This window comes from Rhinolophus sinicus, chromosome 17 (assembly GCF_057876585.1).
Source record: "Rhinolophus sinicus isolate RSI-liver-muscle chromosome 17, RSI-T2T, whole genome shotgun sequence".
Classification (NCBI taxonomy): domain Eukaryota; kingdom Metazoa; phylum Chordata; class Mammalia; order Chiroptera; family Rhinolophidae; genus Rhinolophus; species Rhinolophus sinicus.
Genome location: NC_142517.1, coordinates 64,091,738 through 64,107,630, shown reverse-complemented (window position 1 = coordinate 64,107,630; position 15,893 = coordinate 64,091,738). Strand labels below are relative to the sequence as shown.

General features: G+C 39.3%; 1 protein-coding gene across 1 annotated transcript in view; it reads left to right on the top strand.

Moving 5' to 3' along the window:
* CFAP91 (cilia and flagella associated protein 91) overlaps nucleotides 1-15,893 on the top strand; it is a 58,098-nt gene that overhangs the window by 41,669 nt on the left and 536 nt on the right. The window contains exons 14-17 of the mRNA XM_019729664.3: nucleotides 2,290-2,511; nucleotides 6,103-6,251; nucleotides 6,809-6,900; nucleotides 9,296-9,457. Coding sequence (XP_019585223.2) covers nucleotides 2,290-2,511; nucleotides 6,103-6,251; nucleotides 6,809-6,900; nucleotides 9,296-9,456 — 624 coding nt within the window. The 3' untranslated portion in view covers nucleotide 9,457. The remainder of the gene's footprint in view (nucleotides 1-2,289; nucleotides 2,512-6,102; nucleotides 6,252-6,808; nucleotides 6,901-9,295; nucleotides 9,458-15,893) is intronic.

The window sequence follows — 15,893 nt, the reverse complement described above, 5'->3', positions numbered from 1 at the left end:
AAATGTTTTCCTGTTCTTTTCTGGTGTTCGTCTCTATACACACAGTTTGTAATGTTGTTGACTGCAGTGCAGCACTTTTACTACCTCTCCCGCTGATCTGTAAATCAATGTGACAAAGAATCAATTGGCACAGACTGTAGTGTTCTAAGAAAGTAAACCTATAGTAGAGTTAATATGACCCACCTTTAGTAACACCCGTAACTCTTGTGCTGCATGGAACTAGGCACAAATGATAAGCAGCTCGGAAACGAGCGCAGCGTTTTTCCTTTTACATGACAGCAGGACTGGATGGTCCCTGAGTGTGGGGGAGGCAGGAAGATAGGTTGGGGCTGTGAGACCCAGCAGAAGGACCATAGAAAGAAGAAGAAAATGTGGACACTGGAGTCTCTGAATCTAGAGTCTGAGAGTCCTGGAAATGATGGAGGCAGGGCTGCACTTCCGTTCAGATGGGGAACGGAATGCCCTGGAAGCACCAGGTCCCAGGACCTGGATAGGCAAATGCCCTCCGGGGCCCTGTGAGGTTTCTGATTATAGACCCTGGCAGGTACAGCTAAGCCAATCTAGGCTTTTCCACTCACCCATGCCATGTAGTGGACAAATACCTGACTGGTATCATGTCAGCTAAGAGCTAAGGGAGGAGTTAATGGGAAGAGCGATAGTAGCCAAGGACTCACCCTGCTGACTTGCAGCTGTGCTTACATACACCAGTGTTGGGCAGGGGCCGAGGGAACAGGCCCCTCACGGGTGCCTGCGGCAATGCCGGTCTTCTCCTTCCTCCTTGTCCTATATTTTCTGTGGAAAACAATCCAGAAAATGCACAGTTCCCAATTACATAATGCATTACCTGATGTGACTGCAGCCGAATCACCTCACTGAATATTTTACTTAATTTTCAAATTAAATTGCACTATTTGAGCATAACCCCAGTTCTTGCTGAGTGAGGAAGCTAAACATGAACAGGTAGCCATCTCAGGATTTTAAGGATTGCGTCTGCCCCCCAAGTGAGGGGGCTGTGATCCCTGGGCATGAGAAAATCTGTGATCTCTGGGCTGAATGACCACGGTGTATAAATGTAGGTCTTTCCCTTTCTTTCCACCTCTCCCTGGAGGTAAAGCTGGACTTTGTGGTTAGAAGGTATGTTGGGCTAGGCAGTGGGTAAGGAGGAGGGTGAGTAACACCCGAATGACAGTCTCACCCAGTAGCCATGTCACCTTTGATACCTGTGTGGATTTCCTCCCTTTCAGATACAAACGAGAGGGGAACTGAGCACAGTGGCAGAACTGTCAATGTTAAAGTAGCATGTGACTGGGAGGAGAGCTGTTCTTCTTTATAGTTGAGGATGGGAGAGGGAACAGGGTGAAGTTTCAAAGGATACAATCTTCTTAGACACATTTACTCTCCAGGTGTCAAAGCCGGGACACAGGGATCCATAAATAGATATTGTGGCTCATTCCTTGTGAAGAGCTCCAGACCTCTGTTTTACCTCAGTGATCACATAGACGTGTATTTTTCCTGCTCTGTTTCAAAGATAGTTGTTAATGACGTTGAAGTTATTTAAAAGAATAAAAAGGGGTGGGCGGTTAGCTCAGTTGGTTAGAACGCAGTGCTCTTAACAACAAGGTTGCGGGTTCAATCCCCACATGGGCCACTATGGGCTGCGCCCTGCACAACTAGATTGCTAGATTGAAACAACTACTTGACTTGGAGCTGATGGGTCCTGGAAAAACACACTTAAAATAAATAAAAATTAAAAACAAAAAAAAAAGGAGTAAAAAGTACCATGGGTTTTCTACTTTCATGTTATTCAAGATCTTAAAATTCCCCAAACTTGTGTTAAAGGATCAAGCATTAAAAAATTAAAAGGTATCATGAGTGAATTTCTAGGAGATTCTATTTTATTAAATTCTAATATTATATTTTAATAAAACCCTTGACATTTCCCTTCAATATTGGGAAGACATAGCACCCTACCTTCTGGATAAATTTGAAACTAAAAAATACAGTCTGTGTGGACATTAACAGAAATGTGTTGCTAAATTGTCCTTATAATTTGAGGACTACAATCTACTAGTGACTGAGCAATCCACTTTCTCATGTCTAAGTTTGTGTCTTAAGTTTTCCTAGTAAAAACTCTTGGGATGGGGCCAGTCAAGAGGTAATATAACTAATAAAAACAAAGTGCATTCTGAACATGTAGTGACTGTCAGAGTGTTGGGTAATCCAGCAACCTTCTTTATAAATCACCATTCTTAGCAGAATTTGCATCCTTAAAATTGTGTTATTTTTAAGGTGTCAGTAGTTGAAAACCATTTGGCTGGACTGGAAGGAAGGGCGCTGGCAGACATGTTTGACTTCCTGTCCAAAGAGCTGGTGAGACTACAGGAAGAGAGGAGAATCCATGCCTTTGCCATGCTGGCTGAACGACAGCGGAGGATGCGGGAAGCCGAAGAGAGTGGTCGGCGCCAGGTGGAGCAAAGGCGCCTGCGGGAGGAGGACCAGATATTTAAGGAGGCAAGTGGGGGCAGCGGGATGTCTGGAAACTGTCTGTAAGGAGCCGAGTCAAGCCAAAGGAAACTCATAATAGGACATGGCATTTGTTTTTTATTTTTCATTGTATTCAACAAATATGTATTGAGTTCCTATGTGCAAAGGCATTGTGGATACTTTGGAGCTTACTACATAACATGCAAGTAAGTGTAGAACTAGAAAATGTAGTAAGTTTCATGAAGGAAACAAATGGGGCCCAGTGACACGTTATTATGCTTTCTCTATGGAGAACAGGTTGGAGGAAGGACAGAGTGGAAATGGGGAGTCCAGAAAGGAAGCTGTCGAAGTAGTTTAGGCCAGAGAAACTGGAGAAGTCACTTATAATGTCCAGTTTCCAGCTTAAGCAACTGGGAAGATGATTGTACTATTTTCTGAGGAAGGAAAGCTGATAGTGGAATAGGTTTGGGGCATGGGTTAGCAGGAATTTGATTTATATTAAGTTTAAGACAGCTTAACTAGAGTTGTCATTTCAGCAGATAGATATCCAAGATAGAATTAGAAGAGAGATTTTGGCTAAAGTATGAACTTGAGACTTAGGGTACCAGGCGATTGGTAAATTAGAATTCTGACCAAGACACAATGGATGTGAAATTCCAAAGTGACCAAGATGCAAATTCAGAGGAAATTTGAGGAACCAGTAATATCTCAAAGCATTCTTGAGAATATGAAAGGTCAAGTATTGAGAATATAAAAGGTCAAGTGTTGAAATTGGAGGGATTGGTGAGGAAGATTTCTATAAAGGGGTGACTAATGCTGTGACTAATACTCCCCTCAAAAAACTCCAGAGGATGGGGGTGGTACTTCCCTTTCCTGTACTCATTGGAGAACTTGATATGTATTCTTTCAGTTAGGGTGTCAGACCCCCTAGGAATGGAGAGGAGGGAAGCTGGGCACGCTGGCTGCTTTGGAGGTGGGCACAGAAGAGGCTGTATGGGTGGCCGGCACACCCAGAATATGTCAAGGCAAAGACTTGTGTGAGACTGTGTGAGAGTTTCCCTTGGACCAGATGTGGGCCACATGGGAAGGAAAGAGCCAATCTGGAACTTAAAATAATTCTTGTCCAAGATGACTGTCTGAATTGTATATGTGGATACTTTTGAGCTTCTCAGTTAAAAACAGAAAGAAAAAACTGCTACATCAATTTGGAGTCTTCATATTTGATTTGAGATTTTTAAGGATTTACCCAATTCCCATGGAATTAGGATTGATCCATGAATAGTATTTGGTGTATGTTTTTCTTAATTACAAAATTGATTGAAACAAAACAGATTGTCCTTCCTTTATACAGCTTAAGTTTGGAGTTCTATATTGTCAAATTCAGCTTTTTAACTATACAATAATTCATTTTCTAGCTTCCTACCATCCTAACACATTTAGCTTCAAAAAGAGTTACTGATATTTAGAAATTAAGAAATCAGAACTTACTATCCCCTACCTTATATCACTAAGAAAAAAACAGCTAGAATGGGAGTATCCAACTGGGAGTGAGAATAAAAAGGAAAGGAACAGAGGAACCACTATGCTCAAAAACACAGAAAAGAAGAAGCTGGTAAAAGGCTTCTGAGAAGGTATCTCCTAAATAGGAATGATGCCAGGAAATGTCAGCCATGTGTAGGAAGGCAAGAAAGGGTTAAGATGATCCATGCACCTGATTTAAGGATCATTTATGTAAAGAATGTATCCATCTGTTGACCCCTATTCAAATACCATTTGCCATTTAAATTCTCAATCTCCCTTCATACAGCCCTGTTAAAGATAAATATACTGGCACATAAATATACCAAAACAGAGTATGTTTACATTAAGTATATTTTCAGAGAAATAACATAAATACTGAGGAATATAGACTCATATTTAAACATACACACTTTTGCAGGCACATACACAAATACATATTCACAAATATAATCCAGTGTGCTCATTATCCCAGACATGGAGGGACACGCGGAGACACACATATAGCCACCTGTATGGTTCCTTAGTCACTCATGCACATACACGCACAAATGTATCCGGAAACTCACATATGTGTAAAGATATACAGAAACACACAAATACGTATGTTGCTGCAGTGAACCCTCTGAAACTTCCCACCTCTGAACTATTACAAGACTCAGCTGTCTAATCGCCCCATATAAGTGTGACTTGCTTCCTGAGTGAGACAGGGCTCCTGGAGCAGGCGTGTTGTATAGGCCTTGGTGGCTTCTATAGCACCGGCCTAGATGCCTGCATAGAACAGATATGGAGCAAATGTATTTTGGTTGCCTGCTTGCTTGGTTGATGCTGTATTAAACTGGTCATTTGGTCTCTCCCATAGGAAAGGCAAAGGAATTCAAAGTTATGGACTTGGTGTTTCCAGGTAGATACCCAGTAAACATTACATACTCAGAGTCCTGCTGCAGTGCCAGTCAGGAAACAGGTACCCAGGTATTATCTCAGACACAAAGAAATATTCAGATATGAAATAGAAAAGTGCCTTCACCCAAGAAGCTCAAAATATGATGAGGGGACAGAATCCATACAAAACTAAGTGTGCCGTGTTTGATTCTTCCTGTGTGTCTACCTGTAAAATGGGCAAAACTTAACTGTCTTATTATGGTTGTATACTTAGGGAGCAAATCTATAAAGAAAAGGAAGTGTTCACTATAAAATCATGATATTGGAAAAGGGCTGTGGTCAGGAAGAGCCCAAAGCGGTCTTCTGGGTTACTAGCAGTAGCTGCGTGGGTCCTGGCTTTACTCTAATTCATCATGCTCTACATTTACGCACTCTGCACTTCTCTAAATATGTATCATATTTCACAGTTTCAAGAAAGCTTAAAAAAGAAGCAGTGCAGGGCTCAGCTGACGTGATAGTTGAAAAAAATTCATTAGAGACCCAGGGTCCCTCTAGCTTTCTGCATTTCTGTCCCTAAGGCATGGACCGCATAGCAGTTTAAGATGACTTCTAATGCTCCAGCATTGGGTCCCTATGAAATGAGAAAGGAAAAAAAGTAAGTTAGATCTTCTCCTTTAAGAATCCTTTCTGGAAGGTGCTCAGATCACTTCTGTATGTATTCCGTTGGCCAGAACTATGGATGTTAGGAAATATAGTCTTTGTTCTAGGGACCTTTGGCTCAGCTAAAATCCAGGGGCTTTATTATTTAAGGGGAAGGAGAGAAAGGACATTGGGAAATACCTCTAAGTCTCTGCCATAGTTAGGTAGTTTGGCCAAGTCACCTTGCTGGTAAGAACAAAGCTAGGATCCAAAACAGCATTATTGACTGTGAAGCCCATGACCTTTCTGAATTGTTATATTGCCCACCTGCAAGTAAGACCCATGATTCTAAAATGGGTAGGGAAGAGGCTGCCTACCCCAGAATGGGTGGGCAAGTGGATTGGAAACAGACTGACTAGATAGTAAAGAAAAGGAATGGTCAGTGAGGTGACTATCAAATTAATGAAGGAAATAGATGTGCTAAAAAAAAAAAGTCAACCAATGTTTGTGCATTTTTCTTGTCTTGTTAATAGTAGGATCCCTGTTCTCAGTAACTGGGGTTATTTGGCGTTTTTGCAGGTGGTTAAAGTTCACCAAAGTACTATAACTTCCTATCTGGAAGACATAATACTGAACACTGAAGAGAATACTGCAGAAGAACAAGCCAGGGCCGAAATTGAGGAGATGGCTAAGAAAATCAATGACATTGCTTACGAAATGGAGAGCCGGTATGTACCAAGAGAGTGGATGGTAGGATGGACAGCCCATTCACCGTAACTTATATGCATCGTTAAGAGCTGAAGATGTTACCACCAAGAACACCATACTTCACTGTCCATTGCTTGGTTTGCATAACTCTTTGGAAGCTAACACGCTTATACCTTTGTACGGTAGGAGCACTGGGAATAGAATTTTCAGTTATCCTGTGCGGTCTGGATCACTTTCATATTACTTGCTTTTAGACACTACAAGCATGAAAGCTATGTGAGTAAGTAGGTGCAACACTACCTGGACTTCACCCCAAGGTGTTTGGCTTCCAGGTATAAGTTGTATCTCTAACATTCCCTTCCAGGCAGACAGGACAAACAAAGGACAGGGTTAAATAGTAATTTTTCATGGAGTTAACCAAGCTCAGCAGGAATATAATATTTCAGATCACTTAATCCAGGAAAAGGCTATGGCGGGATTTGAGCAGTGGAGTTCCTTACACAAGTGAGGAGGATCTCAGTATAAATAGGCAGCTCAAGTTAAGCAACAAAGAAAATAGTTTAATTTTTTTTTTCAGTCGAACTCAGCTTCAGTCAGAGGAAATTGTTGCTGAATTGGTTTATAGTTTCCTGATCCCAGAGGTGCAAAGGGACTTTGTCAAAGAAAAAGGTAAGCCAATGTAAATGCTGCACTTTATGATTTTTTAAAGATATGAATGATTTTCACTATCCCAGAGATTTGCAGAAATTTCTGAAGAAGAACCACTGAGCTTTTTTATTTCAGAGTTACGTCAAGTTCTCTTCACACCATCTGATTCCAGAGTATAATTACCTCTAGTACAAATGGAGTATAGTTCTAATAAGTTTGACAGAGTATCAAAATCCAAACCTTCTTTAACAGGAAGTTCCCAAGTTCCCAGAAGAGGTGTATTTTGGGACTTGATTATTTTTTTAAACTTAAAGCAAATGTCGAAAATGTGCAAGATTTTCAAACTATAGCGTCCTTTTGTTAAGCAGGGCACATGCAAGGTGGGTGTTGAAAAACTGGGATGCCGTCAAAGGCTTAAATTGACTCTGTGCTCTGTCTGTGTCACAAATACCTTGTGTTTCTTCCAGGACTGTATCTAAGTATAAATATCCTCATATGTCACTCGTCAGAAGTGGCATGTTTTTAAAGATTGATGCTTTCAGTCAATAGAGAAGGAGAAACAAACAAACAAACATGTCTTAAAAAAAAAGAATATTCTTCTGGAGCTTTCAGTCCTGATTCCAGAGGGAGGGGTGCAATATTTAAATGAAATAATATCTCAGAAGGTTTCAGAGTTATGCAGGGGGATTCTAGACAGGTTTAAGAGAAGTGTAAAAGTGATTTCCAATCACGTAACCAGGGATAAAGGAATGATTGGAGTTCACACGCATTTCAAGAGAACAAAAAAATATCTTATTTTCTCATTGTCTGATTGAACTGTAATTTTTAAAACAGTACCCTCTAGCAATAAGTGTTTAGTTTGTTTCCTGTGTGTTCCTATAACTACTGGTGCTGCAATCGGTATATTTTACACATATCCTGGTCATACTTTTAAGAGTAAATTCCTAGCAGTGTAATGCTAAAAGTAGGGTATGTGCATTATACATTTTGGTAGGTAGTACCCAATTGCCACCACAAAAATATTGTTCTAATTCATACTCCCATCAACAGTGTGTGATAGTGCCTACAGCAACAAAATTTGATTTTCAGATCAAATAATAACTATTTCTGTGTCATCTTATACTGTAAGAGGGATCTTGTGTTATCTGGATCCTTAAGAATATATGCAACTCCTTTCTACTTCTCCTAGGTCCCAAGTGAGGTCAGCTTCAGATCAATTCCACCTGAGGGAATTGAAGGAAAAGGGGAAATAGTATGTTGAATAGTTACTAGTCTGTGACCCGCCCCCCCCATTTCCCCCAGCTTCTCCTGGCTCTGAGGGGAAGGAGCTGGAGGGGGGGACTTGAGCTGAAGAAATCCAGTGGGACTGGTCTGTGGGTAAGCTGGGCAGGTCCTTACCTCTTCCCTTTACACACATACTGAATGGATAGGGGCCTTTTGTTTCTCTTTTCAAATAAGAGAACCATATGTACTATATATACTCTTTACCCCCAATTAAGATAATATTATATACAGACAGTTTCCAGATATCTTTTTTATAAAAAGCTCATAGATTGGAAAGACCTTGAAGAGACCTGTATATACATACAAAATAACAGTAACTACCAAATTTTAAATGCATACTAAGTTCCAGACCAGGTACTAAACATTTAAGAAAAGTACTTTATCTCAATTTCTTACAACAGCGGTGGGTGTTTTCTCATTTTTCATTTAAGGAAATTAGTGCTTAGAGACATTATACGACTTGCAGATTTGAAACATGGTCTGTGAGGCTCCAAAGTCGACCATGCTATTGTGAAGTGCTATAGGTTCCTGTGTGATTTACCCTATATAAACCAGCTGACACCTAAGTAGCACAAAATGTAATCCCCAGGACTTCCTACTGTCCTTTACTAGCTGGATGACTTTGGACAAATTACCTAATCTCTGTGTTTCAGTTTCCTCATCTGAAAATGGGGATATTAATAATACTCTCTTTTAGGGTTGTGGGGTGGTTTAAATGAATAATTATATGCCAACTGCTTAAAACAATACCTGGCACAAAGTAAGGACAGATGCTGACTGCTAACATATCATCATCGTCATCATTATCATCATCACTCCTTTCCAAGGGATGTGGGATGCTTCACATACTAAGCCTTGATAATAAACATTCTTAGGGTATGGAGCTAGGACCACTTTCTAAAGATGTGAGCTCAGAAACTCATTACCAATCAACTAGTACCCTCCGTATTAGGAACTAAGGCTCAAAGAGAAATATGACACACCTTACCTTTAAGTCATATATGATCTTTGCATCATGACATTTGCGTTATAATGCAAAATTATCATTTCTATCACTACTCTCTTGAAAAACCTTTGGGAGTAATTTCATTCAGACTTTCAGAGTAAACATTCTTCTGTCACTTTGGCACAGTGAGGAACGCACAGCGGAAGCATATTCTAGCAGCCCATCAGCTCGTCCACAGGCACACAGAATCCATGCTCCTAAGGAATTTTGCTGAGCAACAGCAAGATGAGGTCTCAAACACTGACAAGTTACTTAAGGAAGAAACTCAAAAGGAGAAAGACAGCTAAGGTGAGTTTGATTTTTCATCTGAAAGGAAGTAGAGAGAGGACGAAAAGTAGCCTCATTCAGCTTTGTGCTACACTCTCACAATCATCATGTGAAAAGATTGTCTGTTGTTTAAGAAAATGAAGCCCTCCCATTTAAATTGGCACATTTCATCTAGGTTATGGAATGTACTATTGAAATTATTAGAGAATAGGGTTGATATTATAGCAATTGGACTCTTGTGACCAGAAAACGGGACTCCAGATTATTTTTATGGTTTCTTTTAGCATGTGACAATATTCCATTGCAAATAAAGCTACAAAATGTGTCAATGTGATTATATATTAAAAAAAAACCTTGTTCTTATGGAGGTGCACGAGGTACCCTATCACGTTGTGCTAGTTTTACACATAGCACGAGACACAGCCTGCCTGGTGCTAGCCCAGACCTTCTGCAATGCCCACGAGGGATTGGTCTCAGCCTCAACTCATACTCACGAGACTAACAGAGACCACATTTAATGGGATTTGAGTATCATTCTACTCAGAAAGATATGATAAGACAGGAACCACAGTGTCCAGCAGGGCAGAATCAGGTGTTTCTCCTCCTGTGGGAGCTCTTGCCATATCCACACAGAGGACCTAGATCTATTTTCTTTTGCCCATGGGTGACGAAGCTCAGGCACAGGGAAGAGATTCACATTGGGTGGGTGTGGGAGCTGGCCTGGTTTTCATGTCCCTGGACCAGTATCTCTTGTAATAATTCCATAGGCAAAGTTTCCAGTGTCTCCCTAATTGGTTTTCCCAGTGACCAAAGTCAGCACACTCAGCAAAGCTCAAAGCTACGGTTTCCTATTTGGTATTAATAATTCATTTAAAATGCCTCCCAGTCACATGCTAGATCCTAATCAGGGGTCATTTTTACCTTCAGTGGTATTTCTTAGTAACGTAGTTGACATATACCACCTATCAGATTACTAGAAGAACAGAGCTAGAGAGTCAATTGAAAGTACAAATCTCATGAGACGGGGAAAGGAGTGAACCCTTTGCCTGTACCTTTTCCCTCAGCCCTCCCATGGTAGAGGAATATCATCCGCTATTTTGGCCTGAGGGTGTGCTACCAGGTAAGGGAAGGCACCAAGACTTCGGGGGAAATTTGAGCCTGGCATTTAGAAGGTCTGAGTATTGGCCAGCTCTGTCTGCCACTAACTGTATAATTTTATATGAATAATTTCCCTAGATGCTTGTCCATGCACATGTGACCAAGAGACCCTCTGCAGGGGAATCTATGGGGACCTTAATTCTCAATAAAAGAGGATCATGGAAGGATGGTTGAAAGGAGGGGGAAATTAAGAAAGAGAGCAGACAGAAAACTGATAAAGGACTCTTAAATATGAAGCTGTGGCTATAAATCACAGCAGAAAGTCTTTTGTTTTAAATTAACAATGAAATAACCTCTGAAATCATTGAAGATGTAAACCATGTATTTACACATAACGTTATATACTATCTGTATAACAGAAATTCAAAGACCAAAGCATTTTGCCTGTCTTGTTACTGTGATAAAAATCAGCTTTGATGTTGGGGTAGTCATTTTTCTTAGCAAATTTAATAAGAGTAATAATTTATATAGATTGAACTAAATATATCTGCATTTCCTTCTGAGTTTAACACCTGTTCTATGACATCTATGGTGAGCTGTGAAATCAAGTCAGAAGAGTATTAAAATGATTTTCTCTTTTGTACTTAGTGAAATAAAATACATTTCATTAAAACTGTAAAGCATATTGTAGTTCTGAAATATAGTTTTTAAAAATTCTAGTTGGCAGGCTAACTACAGACACCCAGCAAGGAAGAGCAACCAATAAATTCATAAAGTATCTTTTTAATACTTTATTAAATGACTGGAACATGATGTTTAGTGGCCCCCACATATATATTACTCCCTCTTCCTTCTCTCAGAGGGAAGGACAGATGTGAGATTATTTAATAATGCTTAGGGAAAGGGGCAGGAGGCATGGACATTGATTTAAAAACAAAACTTTTTAATCAGCTTTAAGACAAGGAAAGCTAATAAAATAGTGAGGAATTTCTGGGCAAAAATCTAGGAAAAGACAAATTCAGAGCGTTGGGTCTGGCATTCGGAGCCACTTTTTTTTTTTCCCTGAGCGAATATGCAAATTCTAGAAAATGTGGCTGAATGGCTGAGCAGTGCTTTTACCAGCTTTGTAAAACCAGGGGGACAAAAAGTGGAGTCAAGGTTGAGGCCCTGGCAAATCTCCTCCATTTGGGTTGGGACTCCAAAAGGCTATGCCCTAGTTGTAAGGGTTAATTGGAAGTAAACAGTCCCTCGCATAGACTGCAGTTTAGCATCTGATCACCTGAATGATAAAAAAAAAAAAAATAAAAAAATCTGAATCCCAGAAATTGAATTGTAGATCCTTGATTCCTATTGCCTGAAAGAATTTGTCAGAAAACAAATTCTCTTTGGAGAAACTTGACAGCTTAGTTTTAGACCTCAGTTTATTTTCACAAACAATTTTTCAAGTATGGTTTCCAGAATACAATCAAGGATATCCAAGCTTATGAGGAGGCACAACAACTTAAAAAAACAGCAGCAGAAGTTACAGATAATGAAAACAGACTAAAGGGATATAAAATATTGGAATTATTAAACATAAATTTTAAAATAACTATATTTACTGCTTTGAACAGCTAGCCTCCAGAATAGTGAGAAAATAAATTTCAATTGTTTAAAACCACCCACTCTGTGGTATTTTGTGATGGCAACCCGATCTGACTAAGACAGATTTTGGTACCAGGAGTGGAGTTGCTCTAACAAATACCTAAACATGTGGAAGCAGCTTTGGAACTAGATAATAAGTACAGGTGAGAAGATTTTTGGGGTGCATGTTAAAAATATATACGGATGTTACGGGCAATTCTGGTGAGGTCTCAGACAGAAATGTGGAATGTGTTATTGGAAACTGGAACAAAGGCAATCCATGTTATAAAGCGGCAAAGAACTTGGCTGAATTTTGTTCTACTGTTTTATGGAAAGTAGAACTTTCAAGCAATGAAATTGGATATTTAGCTGAGAAGATTTCTAAGTAAAGTGTTGAAGGAGTGACTTGGTTCCTTCTGATTGCTTATAGTAAAACGTGAAAGCAGAGAGATGAATTGAAGAAATAATTGTTAAGCCAAAAGGAAGAAGAACTTGAAGATTCTTAGCCTATCCATTATTTCAAAGAATGAGAAAATGTGTTCTAGAAAAAACACTAAGAATGTGGCTGAGCAGCTATTTGATGAAGAGTTTATGGGGATTATAAGAGTAGCAGCACTGCCAATTTGAACTGAAAGGGATGGAGATGAGATGAAATGAAGGAAGCCTGTCAGACTTCTTGGATTTGACAGGATGAGAGGATAGAGCTATTATGCTGCTAATGTGCAAAATTCTTCAAGAAGAGGGAAAAATAACTGAAGACGATTCAGATTACCAGGGCCACTGCCTCAGATGGCCTCTGCCTAGAACCTTAAGGGTGGGACCACACATAGGACCCTACCCTGGCAGAGCTTCAGTGTCGGGACCCCTACTGAGAGCCATGGGGATGGAGCACAGCAGACCTGAGAGGGGGGCCACCCCGCAGGGCCATGGGAGTAATGCTGCCATCCCAGTGACCTGGAAGGCAGGACATTGAGCCAAAGAGGATTAATCTCAAGCTTTAAGATCCAATAGCATTTGGCTAGGCTTTGGACTTGCTTGGGATCTATTACTCCTTTCTTCCTTCTGATTTCTCCCATTTGGAATAGAAATATCTATTCTGCGCTTGTCCCGCCATTGTATTTTGGAAGCACATAACTTGTCTGGTTCACAGCTGGAGAGGAATGTTGCCTCAGGATGAGTCATACCTTGGGTCTCACCCGTATCTGATTTAGATGATATTTAGATCAGATTTTGGACTTTAAACTTTAGAGTTAATGTTCAAATGAGTTAAGACTTTTGGAGCTGTTGGGATGGAATGAATGTGTTTTTCATGTGAGAAGGACATGAATCTGGAAGTTGGGGTCGGTGTGGAATGCTCTGGACTGAATCGTGTCACCCTAAAATTTGTATATTGAAGCCCTAACTTCCAATATGTTGGCATTTGGAGATGAGGACTGTGGGAGGTAATTAAAATTAGATGAGGTCATGAGAGTGGGTCCCTCATGATGGGAATAGTACCCTTATCATCAGAGGTACCAGAGAGCTTGCTCTCTCTGTCTTTCCCTCACATGTGAGGACATAGCTAGAAGGCAGCCGTCTACAAAATGTGTCATAAAGCAAGTGTTAGCTGTTTCAGAGTTTAAATCGTGTAGTATGTTCTCTGATAAAAATATAATGAAATTAGAAATCAATGACAAGGTAATTCTAGAATGTTTGGAAATTAAGAAATACAGTTGTAAATAAATGTTCATCAAAGAAAGTATCAGAATAGAAACTAGAAAATATTTTGAACTGAAAAATAACAAAATGTTATGTATTTATCAAACTTGTGGAATGCTGCTAATGTCGCACTAGATGGAAAATTGTAGTCTTAAAGGCATTTATTAGAAAAGGTGAAAATAGGATTAAGCATCCTTTTCAATAAATTAGAAAAATAACGGCAAATTAGATGCAAAAAAGTAAAAGGAAGGAAATAATAAAATAAAAATAAAAGAAATCAATAAAAGGGAAAATAGATATGTCTTCTGATTTTAGGTAGGCTGTAGTAGGCAGCTGCAACAATTAGAGAAAATAATGGTTGTACTGTAAATGTCATATTTTTAAAGACATTGGAAAGTTGTGGAAACAAAGGGGACTATATGAACTATAATGATAGAGGGGAAAGAGTCCTTCCTAAGTGATCTGAGATCACTGCCCATTTTCTTCCCCTGGGGCACTGGCCAACTCTGGGCACAAGCTAAGATTCAGGCTTGCCAAAGGCACAGGGACATTATGAGGGGAATGTAAGCTGCTTTATATACTTCCTGTGCTGCCAAAAGTTAAAACAAGAAGCAAGATTGCAATTCCCACACATATTTGCAGTGAATACATTTTCTGAATTTAAAACTGCACTTCCAGGAGTGTCTTATGGACCCTGAAACAAGTGCAAAAGAAATGTCCATACTTCAAAATCTGTTTAAACTGTGCAATGGGGGCATATCTGCCTAACCTTCAATCAGAAGTCATTTCATTGCAATGACATGCTAAAAGGCAAATATTGAGAAAAATCTACTGGAATTCGAAAAAGCTTCTAAGTAATAAATATGCACAATTAAAAGCATAAGCTCATGGATTAATATCCGTATTGGCAGCACATATCTGTGTGAGAGACATTTTCAAAGCTGAGGTGGGTGATGCCTCATTACACATCACCATTAACACATGAATATCTGCAGTCAATTTTGATGATTTGAACCTCAATTAAGCAAAATGGTATCCCTTAAATAAAAGTTCCATTCTTCTCATTAGTAGACCTGTATTAGAACAGTAGTCAATCATTGTTGCTATCTTTTGAATCTTATCAATAAAAAATTGTGACAATTTGTTTTCTCTTTTTATTTGAGTACCGACATAATATCCTTGATTTTGTCTTTTGGCCCACAAAGCTGAAATATTTGCTATCAGACCCTCTGCAGAAAAACTATGTCATTTCCTGCTCTACAGCAGTTGAAAATGAATGAAGTAGAAGTAAATACAACATGGATGAATCTCACAGATAAAATAAGGATCAAAAGAAGCCAAATACAAAAAAAAATCTGCAGCATGAGTCTATATAAAGTTCAAAATTAGCATTCAACTATGGTGTTTAGGAATGTATAATTAGGAAGTAAAGATATAAAGAAAAGCAAGGAAGTGATTACTGGAAAAATCAAATAAAAATAAGAATAGATTATTTTTAGAAGGCAGGGAGAGGATTGTGATTGGGAAGGAGTAAGTGGGAGCTTCTAGGATTTCTTGATCTGGGTGGTATTTACACAGATGAATACATGAATTCATTAAGCTGCACATATTTTCTATATTTTCCTATATGTGTCATAGTCCATAATTAAAAGTTAGAAATATGTATGTATATTCACAAACATGTATATACATTCATTATGCAAACAGTATACACAGACTATTCCTGGAAAGATCGACAAGAAATTGATAAGTAGTTGTCGCTAGGCACGGAAACTGGAGACTGGAGGTCAGACTGAGGGAAAAGAGACTTTGCTCATGCTTGTATCCTTTTGTAATTTGAATATTTTTATGGTGTACACAGACTAAGTTTTCAATTATGACCTAGTTACTGTAAAGGTTGTTTTTTTAAGTGCTAGAATTTGGAGACCCTGTGTGTTAAGAAAGGTTTGACTCGTAGGGCTCATTAAGTGGCAGAGCTGGGCTGTCTGGGGCTGTCTGACTTCAAAACCACCCTCAGTGTAATTGTATCACAGTAATT